We start from the raw sequence: 20372 nt of genomic DNA, 5'->3' as shown, positions 1-20372 counted from the left end.
AGAAAAAGAATCTTTGTCCTATAAACCTTACTTGTGTTTTTTCCAGGATAGCAGCAATGCCCTGCTTGGAGAACTATTCGCAGGGGACATTCAATCTGAGCATTTGGTAATGCTTTGCTATAGCACAACTTGACCTTTCTCTTATACTTCCCAAGTATACTGAATCTCTTATCAATTTATACAACTTTATATCTAGAATAAAGCTTAGTTCATTGCGCAAACATCTCATTTTACTGATTTGCAAAGCCAAAGAGCTAATGACAAGTTCTTTCTTTTAGAATCTTTTTATAATGTTCATCAAACATAGCACAACAGCAACACCTATCTGGTACTCAATTGATTGCTTAATTGCTCTCTTAAAGCATTTTGAGAATAAACTTCAAGTTCCTGCCAAATATCCAAGACTCTCCTCTTCCAAGTCTGATTTTATTGAAACAGTGTTTGTACACTTAAAAAAAAACAACGATATCTCCCAGCCTTTCATGAAAATAAGGTTGGTTCTGTGTTGAAATTTTGACCAATGGCATGATGATACAAACTGTGGAGTCAGATTTTCAGAAAGTAGCATAAGAAAGAAGTTGACTTGCTTAGCAGGGGCGGTTTGTTCCTTTTTGTTCCTCCTGGAATGGAGCTGTGGTGGCCTTCTATGACCATTAGCCTACCTAAGGAATGCAAAACAAGGGACACGGTGGCAGAACAGAAACATAGAAGTCTTTAAATCATCACAAAGTCACCTTACCTGCCTTGGAATAGCTATCTGTATCTGGAAATTTTTTACACGACAGAAAAATGACCTTCAATTCCTAACTGATACAATGTGTGTGAAGAAGGCAATAATAAAGCATAAGAAAATATGCAAAAAGGAATCAGAGGAGTTAGGAGCTATGACAGCTGGATACTACTCCCACTGTTAAAATGAATCTTAGTTCAGAGAAGAGGTTTATAACTTTGAGATTTCAAAATTTAAGGCTTTCTGGAGAACTGGAAGAAAAACATGATTAAGCTAAAGAATGCAAAAACTGTTGGAGGGAGAAAGCTAAAAGCTGACAGGGTATGGAGAATTTTACAATACAATATGCAAGAATTTGCTCAGAATGCAAATTGACTACCTTTCTCAAACTGGTTGTTAGGATTTCTCTCCCCATAGGCTTTCCAAATTGTGTAGATAGCAATCTGTCTAGGCATGTTTGGGTTCAGTCCAGGCTAAAGGCAGATGGATGGACTAGATAACCTCTGAAAGTCCCTCCTGGCCTTATTATTCTACAAATCTGTTTCATTCTGAGATAAAGTTATTGCTGCTTCCCTATTTGTGGATACAGTCATGGAGGAGAGTTTACTTTCTTTATGTATATTGCAGGCATTCCTGGTAGATAACAAGAAACAAAACATAAAAGGGGCAAATCACTTCAGCAAAATGCTGGAGTGAATCTTCCTGACACAGAGCACATTGTTTCAGGCCAATAATCCTGGGGACCAGTGTAGTACACTGCCCCCTGAGTTACTCTACAAGAGTCCTATGCACTTTTGCATTCTATTGCTTTGTTTTCTGTGTGTTTGTCTTTCCCTGCCTAGTTGACTGAATTCTTGTTGGGAAGTGACGGAGGTACAAGTTAAATGTGAGGGTTTTTTTAGGTGTTTCTAATCGGTTAGAGGTTAGAATCTCTCTCTCTCTCTTTCTCTCTCTCTCTCTCTCTCTCTCTCTCTCTATATATATATATATATATATATATATTCTAACCATATATATATTCTAACCACATATATATACTAACCATATATATATATATATATATTCTAACCATATATATATATTCTAACCATATATATATATACTAACCATATATATATATACTAACCATATATATATATATATATATATATAGAGAGAGAGAGAGAGAGAGAGAGAGAGAGAGAGAGAGAGAAAGTATGAATTAAACCAAGACATGTTTGCATTGAAAAGTTCACCTCAATAGAAAAGCTTTCTTGTATTAGGTGGTACTACTAGGCTTTGACCCAAGCATATTTCTCTCAGTTCTGCACATTTTGTTTTGAGTAAATAATTTAGATTGGTGAGATACAAACCTGACTGGTAGAAAAGGAACTGGAAATCATTTGTCTGGGAATAGGGCACAGCACTCAAATTAAGAACATGACCAGTACAAGCATTACCTTACACTGATTTTGAAAACAGGAACAAATAAACCAAAACACAGATGAAAGACTTAAAATACAATAAAAAAAATTTCTTGATCCCTGGCTGGTGTGGCTCAGTGAATTGTGCACCAGCCTGTGAACCGAAATGGTCTCTGGTTTGATTCCCAGTCAGGGCACATGCCTAGGTTGCAGGCTAGGTGCCCAGTTGGGGGTGCACAAGAGGCATCCACACATTAATGTTTCTCTTCCTCTCTTTCTTCCTCCCTCTCCCTCTGTCTAAAAATAAATAAATAAAATATATTTTAAAAAAATTCTTGAAATAATCATTTCATTTGGAGATCCAACAGGGAAACTCTAATAACATACATAACCTCACACATAAGTTTCTACATATATATTTGCACACAATAAATTTTGTGTATGATTTGTATATAATTATTTAGATTTTTCTATATAAAGTATTTAGATTTTTATACCTAATAGGTAAAAAAGACCATTTTATATCTACTAATTTTTCACCAAACTTCTTTGAGACCTCTTCATAATATTTAATTGACCTAAATAAAAATTAGACAATTCAGATTCTTAGTGCTTCTGCTCTGAGAATATTGTGTAGTTCTCTGAGCCATTTATTAAATTGTATAGATTTTTTCTTGGCACTCTTGGTTTTGTACCTGTAGTCTGAATGAGAACACTCCTCACGCTTCAGCTAATGGAAGTGCAAAGTGCTCTTTGGGGCTTGTCCTGTCCATTCTTCTTATATCTGACATGCAAACCTTGGCTCACAGCATCACTGTCCTATTTCTGAAGAAGCTATTTGAGCAGCGTGATCTCACTTTGGTTGGCATCTTAGGGTTTCCACAACACAGTGGGTTGTCTGGGTTCCTTCGACAATCCCCGGTGGCATGAAGAGGTCAACTATTTGAATTTATGCTTTCTCTTAATCTCAAAACTAATATGCACCTAGGATGCAAATTTTTAGCTAATATAAATATATCTGGGTGATATATTTTCCCTCAAAATGTATCTTTAATGGGTATCTTGTATCTAAACTTAAATATACAAATATATGCAGAAACATTTGGAGAAACATATAAGATATATGTGTATATTTCCTTTTATCTCTACATAATAAAAATAAATAATTGTTTGAGTTGGCTATGAAGGGGCTAATTATGAGGTGCTGGGAAGTCACCAGCTTCATATTTCTCTTGCTTTTCTGAACATTTAGTACTTCGAGATATTCAGTTATGACGGCATTAATACACATGTAGTTCAGTGGAACAGGGTTTACTATATAAATGATAACAGTGGATCAAAGACAAGGTAGCAGAAATTGTGTTTTTTTTCTGGCAATTTTGAATACATTACACATTCAGAATTGAAAACATTGGCTGAAAGGTGTGAAAATTTTAAGAAATCTCTCTAGAGTTTTGTAAGGCTTAACAAAATTCCACATTGAGCTTAACAAATCAATTTTTCCAAGTACGTATTTGTCATTATTTCTCATTGGAATGGGATTACATTGCTTTTTTTCCCCTTCAAAATGTAAACTTTCTTCATTGAATGTTATAGTGAAGTCTTTCCCTATTCCTTCCAGATCCCATTATAAAAATTAATACTAAAGAGTTTTTTTAAATTTACTCTTGCTACTCATACAGATCTTTTTCAAAGAGTTAAAATAAACTTCTCCATTTTCTTCTTTCCACATTCTTTGTCAGATGAAAGTGTTATTTTTTCAAGAGGAAAGAGTGAATAGATATTCTGAAAATGTGTTATATGGCCTTTCAGCTTGTTGTTCACTCAACACATTTTTTTCTGCTCAGTCAAATAATAAAACAGACAGTGAACATACAGCTGTTCACATATGTTTTTCATTTTATAGCCTATAACCCATCTTGCAGCTTTAAGAATGGGTCAGAAAGGATACTGAATTACAACAGTTTAATGTACTTTCCTGTGTTGATATGGGAAGGCCCCATAGTCAAATTTTGCAAATGAACACCCAAGGTCGCTGTGTTTAAATCTTGCTCTCAAACTGCATTTTTGTGTGACTCTTGGACATCTCGTTCAACCTCAGCTACTTGCTATTTTTCCTTATATTTTCAACTACTACACTATTTGTGTCAGAAAACAAATAATGAGTCAACATTCAAAGATGAATAGAAAGCTGAGTGACAGTTTGTTATAACTCCTGCTTTTGAATAATATTGAAACAGTCATATATTTTTCAAAGTTAAGGTGCAAGAGGGCAAAATTTTGACATCACAAAAGACAATATTTTAGGAGCTTGCTAAAAATCTAATTCTGGTTACTTAAAATAGTAAATACACCTTCCAAATTCTTAAGTTTCATCTGAAAAGCAATTCACTTAATATGGCTCTCCATGTCACCTACTTTGACCTTCACTTACATGAACTACCTCCAAATGATACATTAGAGGATAACACCTAACATGTTTTCTTTGGGGAGCTGATCAATGTGAAGAACAGATGACTGCTTAACTTGAAGCTTTATAATTATGATAATGCATGTTTTTACATCCTGAGAATAAATTACATAACCTGCTACATGTAATAGTTCTAGGCTTCACGTGCTGAACAGTAAAGTCATATCATGTAATACCCTTAGATTGAAAATATACCCTTGTATCATTTTTCACTTTCTCTTTGCAGTATTTTTGCAATGCACTTTAAATGAGCCATAGTACATCCTTCTTCTAATGTAATAACTCTAGGTCTAATACCAAGGTCTTTCATTCATTCATTCATTCATTCATTCATTCATTATTTTTTCAGCTACAAATTTGATGACTGTCTACTCTGGACCCTATGCTTCCATGTGACCAAAGAACTCAGATCACTCTTGATTGTACAATGTTTTGTTATGCATCGTGCTTCTATGCATATAGTTTCTTATTTTTCAAATGTTCTTCTCTCCCTTACTTGCCTACCCAACTCTTAGGATGAGACACATATTAACTATCAGATATTTTGGGAAACTTTTCTGCATTCCCTCAAGCAGAATTAGATACTCTTTATTTTATTCTTTTTTAGAAATATTTACCTACATCCGTGATAACATGTCAATTTCATTAAGGCACAAAACAGGGTTTTCTACATCCCCAGTGCTCAGGTCAGTGTCTGGAACTCTGTCAGCACTCAAAGTTTACTGACATTAATGAAAGAATTGAATATAGAGAAAACTTTACTGTGCTTCTATTGGCACATTTAAATTTTATTTTGGTCTCACACCTGTTATTATTTCTTACAAGATTTTCTTTGTTTTTTATTATATCAGGGAGAGGTTGAGGAAGAGATCCAGATAAATAATGAGTCCCAGTGCCCATGAATATTGATATGCATTAACAGTTCCCAAAGTGCTGGAACTATTTATGAGTCTCTGCTGTTAAGGAGGATTAGTGGAGGTAGGCAATCTGAGTTGTCTAGCTTTTTGTGGTTTCACACAGGCATTCTACCTAAGAGTGGTATGTTTGAGAAACAGGTATAATAGGAATTGTTTGAACCAAGGAATAAAGCTCTACATCAAAGCAATTGCTTTTTTCCTGCTAGAGATGTTAGACAAACAACAGAATAAATACTCTTTTGAAGTGTGAACTGTGGAACCATGTTATTGACTTGATCTATTTAAAAATCAAAATCAACTGAAAATAGAGTAAAATTCACACTGCTACAGATTACATCAGGATTCTCACCACAGAAAAGATTAAATTAAAAAAACAGGGAAGTATTGAAAGTCAGAAACCTCTAAAAAGATAGGTATAGAATATTAGATGGTGTTTTGATGAAAATATCTCTTTTCTTAAATTAGATCCTTCGGGAGCTTAATCATTTTAAGCTACTAATATATCTATGCATTATTATTTTATATTTATAATATTTTGTTTCCACAGTTACTATTAAAAATAATTTGTTTTGAGCCAAAGGAAATGAATTAATATAACATTACCACTAATTAAAGATGTAAATCCACTACAAAAATTCACTTCCAATTAACAATAATCTGTTTTAGATTATCCTTTCAATGCTGAGCTGTGATATAGAACCAAATTACTTTGTCATTGTTTTCCCACAAGTATTCAGTTAGGTACTCAGCTGTTTCTAGAAGTCAAAGTATGCAAACAAACTCTTGAAATCTACATTCCAAGTCTCTTTAGCAGCATTGGTTTAGCAAATACATCTGATAAATAAGTTTTAAGAAGTCAGATTTCTGTACAACAGCATATTTCTAATTAAACAGAATTTATAAAACTGAGGCTGAAAATGAATATACATGCTTACGTATACATATATACATGTGCTTATGCATGTATAAGCATATATGTACATGTATACACACAAATGTGCACACACATGTATGTATATGTGGTGTAGTTGTCAAGTACTACTCTATCCTAATTTCATACAGGTGTCATTTGTCAACATAATATCTGCAATAGCATTGCAAAGGGGATGATAGAGTTGAAGAAGACCTATTCTTGGAATTGTAGCTCTCCTTTTCAGAAACAGTAATTTGTATGTGAAATCAACAGTTTTAAGGGTCATATCCTTTCACTAAAGTAACTCTATTACTTAAAACAGTCTCAATAAGAGAAAAAAATGCTAATCTTGTTGAGAGTTGAGATACATTCAAGACTACCCAATCATCAAAGCACAATTCAACATGAAGAAAATAGTCTAACAGGATCTACTCTTAAGTTTCAGGAACTTTAGTAATCAAAAGTAGCCAGAGCATGCAAACCCAGATCCTGCTGGCTAATACCAGTTGCTTGTTTTCTAGCTTTCGGCTTATTAATGTTTCTAGTGACTCGACTACACACTGGTGAAGTTTCCCTCCTTGTGCTCTATGCTTTGTGTTGCTGATGGATACACTTTCTATAATATTTTCTGCATTTTTATTTTTTCTCTATACCTTTGTTTTTGGACTTTGTATGTTGAAATCCCCTTCTCCTGATGAGCTCATTTTAATTTAGAAAGAGATTGGCAAAACTAAAACTTTTGTAATAGGAATAGGACAAGATCTACTGACAGAGCGAAAGTAAAAATAAAAACAAAGTGCTCCAAATTTCTTTGTCTTCTTCACCAGCTTTACCAACTTCCTTCTTTTTTTTTCCTTCCTGCAAGCTATAAATTATTGTTCACCACATCGAAATCAGTGCTGTAATAAGTAACTAACACCATCACAGAATAAAGTATTTCCTTTCAGGGGAAATTTTTTAAAAATGAACTCCTGATTATTTAAGCTAAAAATTAACTCTTAACTCCTCCATTAAATTTATTCAATTTTCTCAAATAAATTAATGGAATTCATTAAATTGTATTTGATTAATTTTTTAAAATGATTTGAAATATATAAGTTTTAAACAAAAATGTTTAAGAATTACTAATTTTTCTACAATGAGTCACTTCAAACAATATAGGTCACCATTCCTCTTGATCTATTTTGAGGAAGACACAAGTTTTTAAATTACTTCCAGGATTCATCAGCACTTGCTCATATGACTTTAGTTTTATGAGTAGTAACATAAAATAAGAGACAACAAATTGATATCTAAAATATGAGGTCTGTCCAGAAGGTATCCAGCCAGGTCACATGAAAAATTGAGACATTTATTGAAGAAGATACAAGATACAGGAAACATTGTACAGAGGACAATGACACCTCATTCCCCTTCAAAGCAGGCATCTTGAGACCTCACACAGTTCTCCCAATTACCATCAGCTGCCCCATCATATTTTCCTGAATCTCATGAATGGTCTGAAATCTCTTCCCTTTCAAAGGTGATTTGAGTTTTGGGAAAAGACAGAAGTCTCAGGGCGCCAAGTCTGTGCTGTACAGGGCTGAGTCACCTGGGTGATTTGATGTTTCACTAAAAGTCTCTGCAAGAAACATGATACGTGTGTGAGTGGGCACATTGTTCTGATGAAGCTGCTAATAACCATTTGCCCCTCACTAGAGCCTTCTGAATCTTCCTGATAGTTTCTACAGAGGAAAATTCAGGCTTAACACAAAATTTGAGGCAAATTTGTTGCTCTACTCAATTGTTTTGAATGTGACAGTCGCACAGTACACATGCTCACTCAAAGGTCTCTACCATCCTCACTGACTAATGTAGTGAAGTTGTCATCATTTACGCATGACATTCCAGTCCACTCTCCTTGGCTGCCAGGTTACATCAATGTGGCACAAACCAGTCTCATTGCATTAACAATGGCTAGGATTTTTTTGGAGAGACCTTGTACTTATATTAGAAGTTATATTAGGTCTCAAACTTTTTTGGCACCAAAGAGGGGTTTCATGGAAGGTGGGGTAAGGGGGTGGGAAGGGGGCTGGTGAGCTTCACTGGGGGCCCATTTCCTAACAGGCTACAGACTGATACTGGTCCCTGGACCAAGGGTTGGAGACCCCTGTATTAGAATTCCTGGAATCTAAAATAAATACATTAGAACTGGTTGTGAGTAAATGGAGAAAATTTTAATTATACATATTAGAAAAATTACATCCCAAATGGCAAATGAAGTAAAATAATCAAAGGGAATTTTAAACATTAATTTGCATTATTTCAAAGAGTTATAAGACACATAAGAATCTTATTTTTTTCCAAGTTTCTGATCAAATGCACTAATTAGATATATTATGCACTCAGAAGTATTTAGGAATAGGGTTAGAATTGAAAACACAGAACTCATAAAACAATAGTATTCATTTTTTGTGCATATTTGTATGTTTGGGTCATGAGCTTTTCAAATGTCAGAGATTTTCTTCCCTAAAGAGTTTTAGTAAACTTTTCCCAAACTTTACCCCCTTATATTCAATATTTGACAAAGGGGGTAGGACTATAAAATTGAATAAAAATAGCCTCTTCAATAAATGGTTTTGGGAGATCTGCACAGGTACATACAGAAAAATTAACCTAAACCACCAACATACACCAAATACCAAAATAAACGAAGATGGATAAAAGACTTAAATATAAGTTGTGATTTGTAAAAAACCTAGAAGAGAACATAGGAGGGAAGTTTTCAGATATCCCGTGCAGCTATCAAACTAAAAGGCTTCTGCATGGCTAAAGAAGACATCAACAAAACGGAAAGGCAACAAACCAAATGGAAAAACATATCTGCCAATGACAAGGGTTTGATCTCCAAAATATATAAAGAACTCACTCCATGAAGACAAATAATCTAATCAAAAAATGGGCAAAGAACCTGAACAGACACTTCCCCAAGGAAGAATACAGAGGACTAGAGACGTATGAAAGGATGCTCAACATTACTAGCCATAAGAGAGATGCAAATTAAAACCAAAATGAGATACAACTTCACACCAGTCAGTATATCCTAAGAATTCTGAATCATCAATTCAAAAAAACCTATGTACTCCAATATTCATAGTAAAATTACTTACTATAGTCAAGTGCTGGAAACAGCCTAAGTGCCCATCAGTAAATGAGTGGCTATAAAAACTGTGGTACATTCACACGATGGAATATTATACAGCAGAAAGAAAGAAGGAACTCCTACCCTTGGCAACAGCATGGATGCAAATGGAGAATATTACACTAAGTGAAATAAGACAGAAGGTGAAAGACAAATACCACATAATCTCACCTAAAAGTGGAACATAATGAACAAAATAAACAAATGAGTAAAATAGAACCAGAGACTTGGAAATAAAGAACACATTGACAGTAACCAGAGGGGTGACAGGAGAGGAATAATAGGGGAAAGAAGAGGAAAGGGCAAACAAAGGAACTTAAATAGAGGACTCCTAGGCATGGACAATGGGGGGATTGACTATGGGAGTGGGGGTGCGTGGTTGGAGTGAACAATGGTGAAAAAGGCAGGACAATTGTAACTGAACAAGAATAAACAACAAAAAAAGGACATTGGTATATTTGCTGGAAATTAATCACATAAGATCACATCATCACTTTTTCTAGAGATACAAAATATAGAATTCCTTTTTGTATGCACCTGAAGTTTCCATGTTCTTCCAACAGAGTGAGAACAGATAGTGATGCAGAGAATGTCACTCCCTCGTTTGATCATTTTCTACTACAACTGTAATCTCACTAAGGTTGTGCATAATACGAGGGCTCTCTTACTCACAGCCACTTTAAATATTAACATAATGAATTAGCTTATAAATTTAAAATAGTATCTTGATATATCTCAGTCAATCTAGTCTCTATTAGTTGAATTTGTTCACTTCTTTTGGCATTCTTTGTATGGTTGTAAGGATTTTTGTGGAAATATTCTCTGTTCAGAAACCTTGTCCTGTGTAAAATGTGTTTTCATTGCTCATGCAGTTTAGATATAGTGATATTACCACCAATATAAAATACAATGTAGGAAGACATGATTTTCTAAAATACAATGTGGTGATTTTGAATGTTCTTATTGTAAAACTTTTATAAGCACATTCCTATATATAAATATATACAAAAATCAATTTTCCTTTCTTCAAATGGAATTAAATTATAGAGATTAAAAGATCAGTGTTATAGAAAATCATTAATAATAGATATTTTTATTACTCTCACCAGGAACAAATTGATTTTTCTAGGAAACATTCAGAGAACAATTCAGTTAATAAGAAAGCATTCCCAAGACTTGAATATCAGCTCCAAAATGTTAAACTGTCCTCCTTATTATTTTTCATCAAGGATACAAATATACAGCCAAATGTAATTCCTCTACTAGAAAAAATCTACCCAGTTCTGAATTATATCTTATGCTTCATGTATAACTTTAAATTAGAGTACATGCTTAGAACAAAACCAAGAGGAAGCAATGGAAGCAGAAGTTGATTTAGAACCTTCAATAAAAATGCATTTCTAAAGATGAATGCGATGTTTGAATTAATCTCCTTTCTTTTTTAATTATATGTCTATAGTAAACAGAGTAGTTCCTTACAGATTTGATAGGCTGGTGCCTAATCATCTTTTTAGAAAATATTTTTCACCATGTGTGACCCTAAATTGGAAGAAAATTTGATGGTGGGTATTTGGAATAAATTCATATGATATATTTTTATCTATAATCAGTCATCTTCTCTCATTTAAAAACAAATCAAGTACATTTGGTATTTTGGGGTTGCCCAAAAGATGTGATTGCTATCCAAGGTCAGGGGTACTCTACCAGGGAGGCAAACACAGCTTTAATTTTGTTTTCTCAATGCAGAAACATTTTATCAGACCACTGACTCTGAAATGACTATATCTTTCAGTCATGTTGATTCTACCACTCACTGTAGTTGTACCAGACCAGATAATTAGGTCAAAACCCTCCAATTTGATAAATATAAGAAGAAATTGAAATATGTTATACTTTTTATTTATAGATCCACCACAGGTCGTAATAAATTACTTAGGAGTTTAAAAGCGCTTTAGTTTGTGAAACCTAGAACTATTTAGAAGGCCAAAGTAGTTCAATCAGCCTCCCACTGGTAAATTATGAAAACATAAAAATGGTTGTCACTTATAATAAAGATATGAAACTTACAACAATTACAAAACATAAATTGGCATAGGAAAAAAGATTGAAATATAACCAACTATATACCCTAATTATTCCTTAGTCTGGAGTATATATTGATCTTTTTAAAAAATCAAGATAAATATGATACCACTTAATTTTTGTTCAAATATTTTATGTTTTTAGTTGTATCCCTTATTTTGTCATTAACACAGCCTTTATTGGATATATCTAAGTAGACTTATTAGATTACAACTGTATGTTTTATGTTTTGACTACTCAGACATATTTTGTTGTAATCAACAGCACTGAAAAATGTTTAATACATTCTAATTTGTGCAATCACCTCTAAGACAGTATTTCGCAATGTGATGATTTTCCTCTTTTTGAAGCTTAGTCACACATGTCTATGTAAAAAAAATTAATGTACAATAAAAAGAAGCTGGAATTATAACTGAAGTAGATAGAATTAGGCTCTAGAAAATACAATTAATTTCTGAAAAGAAAATTAAACTCTATAAGTCCTATTATGTTGTAATATATTAATATAATACATAATAATTAAAAAGAATACATGCCACAGAGCATCTTTAAATAAAAATGAAATATATTATTAATTGTTATAACATATATGCTCTTAATTGAAACTAAGACCTTGCTGGCTTCTTAATGTGACCATTTCAGAGTTCAAGGCTAGGAAAGGAAAGCTAGTCAAAGAAGAAATAACTTTAATTTCTCAGTCTGAATTTGTCCACAGAACAGAATAACTGGATGTCTCTTAGAAAGAGGGTAGAGACCTAGTGACCAGTTGATATAGAGTCTCTCAATGTCCTCATTGATTTACATTACCTTTCTAAGATTTACTCCTTTTAATGATACTTCTCTCCCCCTCTGGTCTTGAATTCAATTTCCTTCAGCCTCAAGTCGGGGGACTGGCAGCCAGTAAGCCATGCCAGGCCTTTTGTCTGGCCAGAATTTCATGGACTGAATGATATTTTAGAAATCAGTAGCTGACTTTGAAAGCTTTAAACACACAAATGCTCCTTCTGAAAATTGAAATTTTTGGTGACCTAGGACCTTTTTCCACATGGCAGCATTAGTTTGGGTGACTTCGGCCACAGATCAAACATGCATCTCGAGTTTTCTACAGTTTCTTCTATCCTCAACTTGGAGGGCAGATTTCTCTTTGACATCAGCTTCAGTAAATATCCGTTTCCTTACACTAACCCAGCAAGAATCTGTTAGAGATATCTGTGCTTCAGTGGTTTCTTTCCTGACTCCCTCTAGTGGCCTGATTCACTTGCTTAATACCTTGACTCTGTTTCCTAATTTTTAATCCTCAACTTTTTCCATTTCTCTGTTTCATATTTCATTCCCCCTCCCTAAACAATGTTCCTAGGCTGTGCCATTTGCAATGAACTCTTAATTAACTTTGATACTTTTATTATTTCTCCCTCCTATCATTAAAATACAGGTAAAACCTTGACCACTGTAGAATTTAGATATTTATTTTTAAAAGAAATAAAATTACAAGAAAGTTAGTATAAATTCATAGAAATAATGTTGAGGAAAAATATCTCATGAACACACCCTAGTAAAATTTTTTTTGCAGAAGTTCTACTCAAATGCTTTTTGCTTAAACAAAGGTTCAGAGAAATAATTTTACAACAGCATGTGGCATCAATCTACTGCGACAGAGTGTTCTCATTTGTCCTTTTCTCAAAAGTATTCCTTTTTATGAAATATGTAATTGTTTAAGAGCCCAATCTCAAGTCCAAGTGCATTTCTTTTTCTAATGGCATTTTAAGTAAAGTGCAGTAGTTGCAGCTTTGAAATGCATATTGAGTGTCTCTGGCAATAAAATTTGTGTTTTTTCAAGAACTGATATGGTTATGGTTGAAAGAAAAGGCAGGTTGTCGGTCTTCTTTGAACTTTCATTGAAACTATGAAAAATGTAATATTTCAGGTGCTTTGTTCTATAAATGGACTCACCCCGGCAATGCGCTCCTTCATCGTACCCATCTGAGCAGTCCACAACACCATTGCACAGCTGGGATAAGTGAACACACTTGTTGGCACCAAGGCAAGCAATGTAGTTCAGTGGACACTTGATTTCTACTTCCTCGGGACCTGAAAAAAAATTAAAATGATCAGCTTGAGATAGACTAGTTCATTATTTTTTGAATACTAAAACTGTTAAGCACAATTACTATAGTTAATTTATGAAACAAAAGCATAGAAATACTACCAAAGGGCAGCCCTGATTCTGATGGACATTGAAGTTATTCTATGATGAAAAACTTAATTAAAACACCTGAATAGGGAATAAAATATTCTGTATTGTTTTCAAAGAATGCATTAAAAACACAAATATTTGTTCAACCATTAAAGTAGTTTGAATTGAAAATCTGTGGTTCGATCCAAATCACTGTTCTTTCTCATAAGCTTCGATAAGTGAACAAGGCATTCAAACCCTATAAATCCCAATTTTCTCAACTGTGAAAGACAGATAATGACATCTTCTTGTCAGGGTTCTTATTAGAATTATATCAAGTAACAAAAACAAAATAATTTTAGTGGAATTTAAATGAATTTCTGACAAACTAAAAGTTTTTGTTTTATTTTTAATGTTATTTAGGAAAATAAAAACTAGCTAGTTAGGTACTTATTTGTATGTGGATTTTTTCCCTAAAAACAACTTCACTGAGCAACTACAATGCGAAAGAATCTGTGAAAGAGTGAGGAGGTAGTGATGATCAGGGCATACTCCTTGAGTTCACCTGCTGTTGGTGAGTGTACTTTACAAAATCACCCTTTTTACTTTTAAAGATGCACTGAAGTCAGAATGCAGAGTCTTTTCTCAAAGATCACCAATTCCAAATCTCTGTCAAACACCCAAGTTGTATATTATTGTATCTAAATTTCAGGTATATCCTTGTATCTGATTCCCAAATCCTACCTATACTTCTTCTGTAGACACTCCCCAAATTCCCTGTAATAACTTGAAGTCTTGCTCCATTCTCCCACATCCGAAGTGTGATCATACCAATGCCTACAACTACATATTAATCTGACACTGATTATGGCAACAAATCAGATTCTACAGTAGGACAGATCTAGGTTTTAACTACAGTTCTAGCAATATTCGTGAGGCATTAATTTATTTAATGAACTAAGCATTAGGTTTCTCATCTGTAAATGGAACTATCAACTGAGATTACTTTGCGAGGTTGCTGTGACTGTCAAAAGGTGCTAATGCTAAAGCACTGAGCCCTACGAGATGGAGGCTCAGAGTAGGAATTCAAATTCAATATGTATTATTCACGTAAACAAATTGAGGATAGTGGAGTGGGTAACCGACTCTGGAGCCAGATTATTGGGTCCAATTCCATTACTTATAAACTGAGGAACTTGAGTACATTGTACACCTCTTCTGTGCTTCACTAGATTGTTGAAAGAATTGTTTCAAAAGCTCTTGGCATTTTTCCTAGCAAGCACTAAGTGTTTTCTATTGTTATAGTTAAATAAAGATTGTACAAGAAGGTGAGTTGCCTTTTGGTAAACACGTGTATCTCATAATTTTCTTTTCTGTTGCAACCCCCCAAAAATGCTCAACAATAATGAAAAGGCCAACCTAACCTTTCCAAGAAGTAGGGTTGGAGGCTCCCTCATGTACCCAGAATCACCTCTTTAGTTGCTAAATCATGTGGACTTGGAGGAACCTGGGAGAAGAACTGGCATAACTTGGAACATGTGAGAAATTTCAAAATACTACAAAGACCCTAAAATATTTTACCAAGCACTGTGTTCCTAGAGAAAATAACATTTCAATTTTCAGTAATGCATACTCAGAAAACATTTCCAGTCCCTCAAATCTAGTTTTAGCTGAACTTAGCAAGGTAGCAGAATTTAACATATATAATTAATTACAAGAAAAAAATATCATTCATTGGGAAGATTTGAAATATATCAATAAAGGAGAATAGTGCATCATTTAAAAAATTTTCCTAAGCTTTACCCAATTAGTTGAAATGCGATTAATTTCTTAAACTATTATTTTTTACAAATGAGCCTTCTAGGATAATGCAAGAATAACATTATTCATTTGCATGTTTTTGAATGTTTACGTTATTTTTTATACATAAACATCTTACTTTGTTCAGTAAGACACAGTAAAGGAAAACACACCCTCATCAAATGCCTTTTCTGTTCAAAGAAAACTGGGATACAACATTTTGTGAAGGAATGGAGGTATTGACAGAGACAGTAAAGTATCTCTACTTGTTACTATGTCATTGTGCCTTAGCAGGACCAGCATGGATCCTCATCCCCCAAAGTGAACCTCCCCTCATTAACTCTATCACATCCCATGAGCTGTTTTGTTTTATTAAGATTTGCTGCTTGCTTGTACTGTACTTTTCAGTGGTTCTAAGCTCTTGGCCTGCAATTGCATCCACTTTTCTTCACCTTCACTCAAGAATAAAGTCCCTTTTGCTGATCGGACTTTCCTTCCATCAACATCCCTTCTTTCATACTTTTTTCTTTTTTAACTGATAATTTTTCTTCAAAACACAGACTGGATTTGCTGCAATCCCATATCCTTCTCACAGTAGCCTCTGCTTCCAACACTGCTAAGCTTCTTCCAAAGGTCTCCATGGTCCCACTAACAGTGAAGCCAGAGGCATACAGTGTCCTTAAAGCTGACCAGGATTTCTCTCTCTTAGACACACTTCCCACCATTATTTTTCATGCCTCTTACACTCCAGTCACACTATTACTCTTGTTATTATTGTTGTTATTTGCACCATTCCATGAAAACACTGGGATGCATTTCACACATAAACTCAGCTGTCTCTTCCTGGGAAACATAAACATCTAATACACTTTCCAACACAGAACAGGTGTTCAATATACAGTGGTCTAATGATGCTCAAGATACATTTTAACTCCTGGAAAATTTCTACTTTTTTTAATGTTCTATACGTTACCTTCTCCCACCATCAATACATTCTCAGAATAAATGTTACAAACACTATTTTTCACCCAACAACTACTCTCAACATCATAATTGTTTTTAGTTGCTGGCTACAACAAAACCAAACTTCTTTGCCTGATTTCATCATTTAATCAAAACTGAATTAGCATTATTTACAAATTATTTTTAGTATTTACACTAAATGAAGTACTTATACTTCGTTCAGTGTCATCATTGACCTCCCTGAAATAAATCAAATTTTTCCCACTTTTGAGCCTTTCTGCAGTATTATCATCTGGAAAGTAAACCTCTTTCTTTCAACCTGGAAAAATCTTACATAAACAAGCTTAATTCCTGGCTGTCCATCAGATTTTCACTACAAATACAGTATGGCATAATATAAAAATTATAATATGTAGAGGTCAAGCCCTTGTATTAAATATTTTACTTGCCATTTGTTAGTTGTCTAAACTTAACATATTTAACTTCACTGTGACTTGTTTTTTAAATTTGAGAAATTGGTATATTGATAGTGTTTACCTCATGATTTTCATAAAGTACAAATGAAATCAAGGTTTGGGAAGCACTATAAAAATAAGAGTTTTTATAGAGGTTATTGATCCCATGTCATCCTGTTCTTTTATTCAGATATTGTTTATATCACATTTTATTTTTTCTACAATAAAAACATTTTGGCATTATGTATGAACTGTGTTGATACATGCAATTTTACATATATTTCATGAGTCTCAAGGCCTTTCGTTTACTTAATTTTCTTTTACTTCCTTCTCTTTAAAACATAAAGCAAAAAGTAGGGGAAATGCATATTAATTACTAGTTAATATAAAATTAAGTAAAAATAATTTGGTACAAAAAGTTATTACCAAAAGTCATAAAATGCCTCCCAAATTAAAATTTTTAATTATGCAGTTTGGATTTCATTTGAAGGTGCCTGATGATTCACCTAAAAGATTGAGATTTGATTATAATTTGAAGACATATTTAAAATTCAGCTTCTGGTAAAGCCTCATACTAGTTTTTAAAAAATACTCAAGAATATAAGGACTATTTCTCTTGATAGAATGCTTTACAATATTTAGCTCTGGAATACTGTATATTGTGAAGATTTTATATTTACTAAATTAAAGATGCAATAATTTTAAAGAATATTTAACAAATGCCTTAAAATTAACTTTCCTAAAGTAATTTAAAAACAATTTTTAGTATCATTATAACTAAGTAATATATAATGATTTTTGGAGCACCACTAACTTGATTGCAAATAATTAGTCCTTTCTTTCTTTATGTTTATATCTTTTTTAAAGAATAATTTTCCACACAATCAGATTCACTTCATTCCTGGAAATGCAGACAATAATCTTTTAAAAGGAAAAGGTATTTCTTATGCAATTAAATATATGGAAATATTGCATTATGATATCAATTATCATTCTCACAGTTAAAAAATCAAATAGTTACAGCAACATGTGCCACTTTATAAAAACTGTAAAGCATATGGAAAACATTGTTTTTTCCACATTCTTTGGAAAAAATACTATATAGCAAAGAGACACTAAATATTATTTATCTGATTAATATTAAACATAATACTGAATCACATAATGCACTTACAGAAATAATATAATTTTTCTACACTGTCTTTATAAGACTTTTGTCTTATTTTCAAGAATAATTTACTTTCATATATGAGATATTTCATCTGACAATCTATTTTAGGGGGATAAAATAAAAGAAATTTATAGTATTTCAAAGAAAATTAAAATTGGATTTATGAGTTCCAACTTCCAAATAAAATATTCATATCATGTCTTAATCTATATGATTACACTTGAGGATACAGGAATATGAATAACAATCTCTAAAGATAAATGTACAGTTAATCTAATAGTAACTCACTCAAATGAAAAAATTTATGTGTAGCTTCCAGAAAAGATGGAGGCATAGGTAGAAATGCTTTGCTTCCTTGCACAACCAAAAGAAGGACAACAACAAATTTAAAAACAAAAACAATCAGAAGTGCCGAAAAATCAGATTGTATGGAAGTCTGACAAGCAGGAGTTAAAGAAGAAATGTTCATTCAAACCAGTTGGTGGGGTGGAGACAGGCAGCTAGGGCAGAGAAAATGTGAAAAAAGGTAGCAACTGATGGACCAGGAGGTCCCACATTCGCATGGGGATAAACTGGGAGAAACAACTGGGGACTGAGACAGACCACACAACCCAGGGTTCCAGCACGGGGAAAGAAAGCCTCGAAACCTCTGGCTGTAAAAACCTGTGGAGGTTGCAGGGATGTGAGGAACTTCCAGCCTCACAGGAGAATCCATTGGAGAGACACAAGGTCCTAGAAAATACACAAACCCACCCATCCAGGAATCACCACCAGAAGGGCCCTATTTGCTTGTGGGTACCAGAGGAAGTGACTGAAAGTGGGGTAAGAATCTAGCAAGCAGCATTGGTCCCACTCTGACTCCTCCCCTGCATACAGCCACACAATTCAGCAAAGAGGGTCATCCGACCCTGGAAATACCTAAGGCTCCACCCGTTGGAACATGACAGGTGTGCAGAGACAAATTAATACAGCCCATATGAAAAAATGGATCAAAGCTCCAGAAAAAAATACAACTAAGGGATGAAGAGATAGCCAACCTATCAGGTGCACAGTTCAAAACACTGGTAATCAGGATGCTCACAGAAATGATTGAGTATCATCACAAAATAGAGGAAAAAGTGAAGGCTATACAAAGTGAAATAAAGGAAAATATACAGGAAACCACCAGTGAAGGGAAGGAAGCTGGGACTCAAATCAACAATTTGGAACAAAACGAAGAAATAAACATTCAGCCAGAACAGAATGAAGAAACAAAACTGGAAAATAATGAGGAGAGGCTCAGGAACCTCCAATACAACGTTAAACATTCCAATATCTGAATCATACGGGTGCCAGAAGGAGAAGAGGAAGAACAAGAAATTGAAAATTTATTTTAAAAAATAAAGAAAGAAAGCTTTCACAATCTGATGGAATAAATAGAATTCTAGGAAGTCCAGGAAGCTCAGAGAGTCCCAAAGAAGTTGGACACAAGGAAGCACACACCAAGGCACATCATAATTACTTTGCCCAAGATTAAAGAAAAATACAGAATTTTAAAAGGAGAAAAGCACCAAGACTAAAAAGTTACAGTAAGACTACCAGCTGATTTTTTAAAACAATCCTTACAGGCAGGAAAGGGCTGGAAAGAAGTGTTCAAATTTATGAAAGACAAGGACCTACATCCAAGATTACTCTATCCAGCCAAACTATCACTTACAATGGAAGGGCAGATTAAAGAGCTTCCCAGATAAGGGAAAGCTAAAGATGTTCATCATCACAAAACCCTTATTATATGAAATGTTACAGAGACTTATATAAAAAAGAAAGAAGATCAAACCTGTGAACATTAAAATGACAACAAACTCACATCTATCAGCAACTAAAGCTAGAAAAAAAAACAAAAAAAAACTAAGCAAATAACTAGAACAGGAACAAAATCACAGAGATGGAGTGTTATCATGAGGGAGGGGAAGTGAGAAGAATGAGAGGAAACGTACAGCGTCTAAGAGGCATAGTTGGTAGGTACAAAATAGACAGTGGGATGTTAAGAATAGTATAGGAAATGGAGAAGCCAAAGAACTTACATGTTCAACCCATGTATATGAACTAAGGGGGGTTAGAATGCAAGTGGGAGG

The 20372-nt window shown here is 33.9% G+C and overlaps 1 protein-coding gene across 1 annotated transcript in view; it reads right to left on the bottom strand.

Moving 5' to 3' along the window:
- LRP1B (LDL receptor related protein 1B) overlaps positions 1-20372 on the bottom strand; it is a gene marked incomplete at its 3' end in the record, with an annotated part of 1343287 nt that overhangs the window by 980491 nt on the left and 342424 nt on the right. Inside the window, exon 3 of the mRNA XM_037064526.1 lies at positions 13647-13784. Coding sequence (XP_036920421.1) covers positions 13647-13784 — 138 coding nt within the window. The remainder of the gene's footprint in view (positions 1-13646; positions 13785-20372) is intronic.

The sequence above is a fragment of the Sturnira hondurensis genome, unplaced genomic scaffold, assembly GCF_014824575.4.
Source record: "Sturnira hondurensis isolate 20B ecotype Veracruz unplaced genomic scaffold, ASM1482457v3 Scaffold0015475, whole genome shotgun sequence".
In the NCBI taxonomy this organism is placed as follows: domain Eukaryota; kingdom Metazoa; phylum Chordata; class Mammalia; order Chiroptera; family Phyllostomidae; genus Sturnira; species Sturnira hondurensis.
The sequence above is the reverse complement of the archived record's forward strand: the minus strand, read 5'-3'. Positions and strand labels throughout refer to the sequence as shown.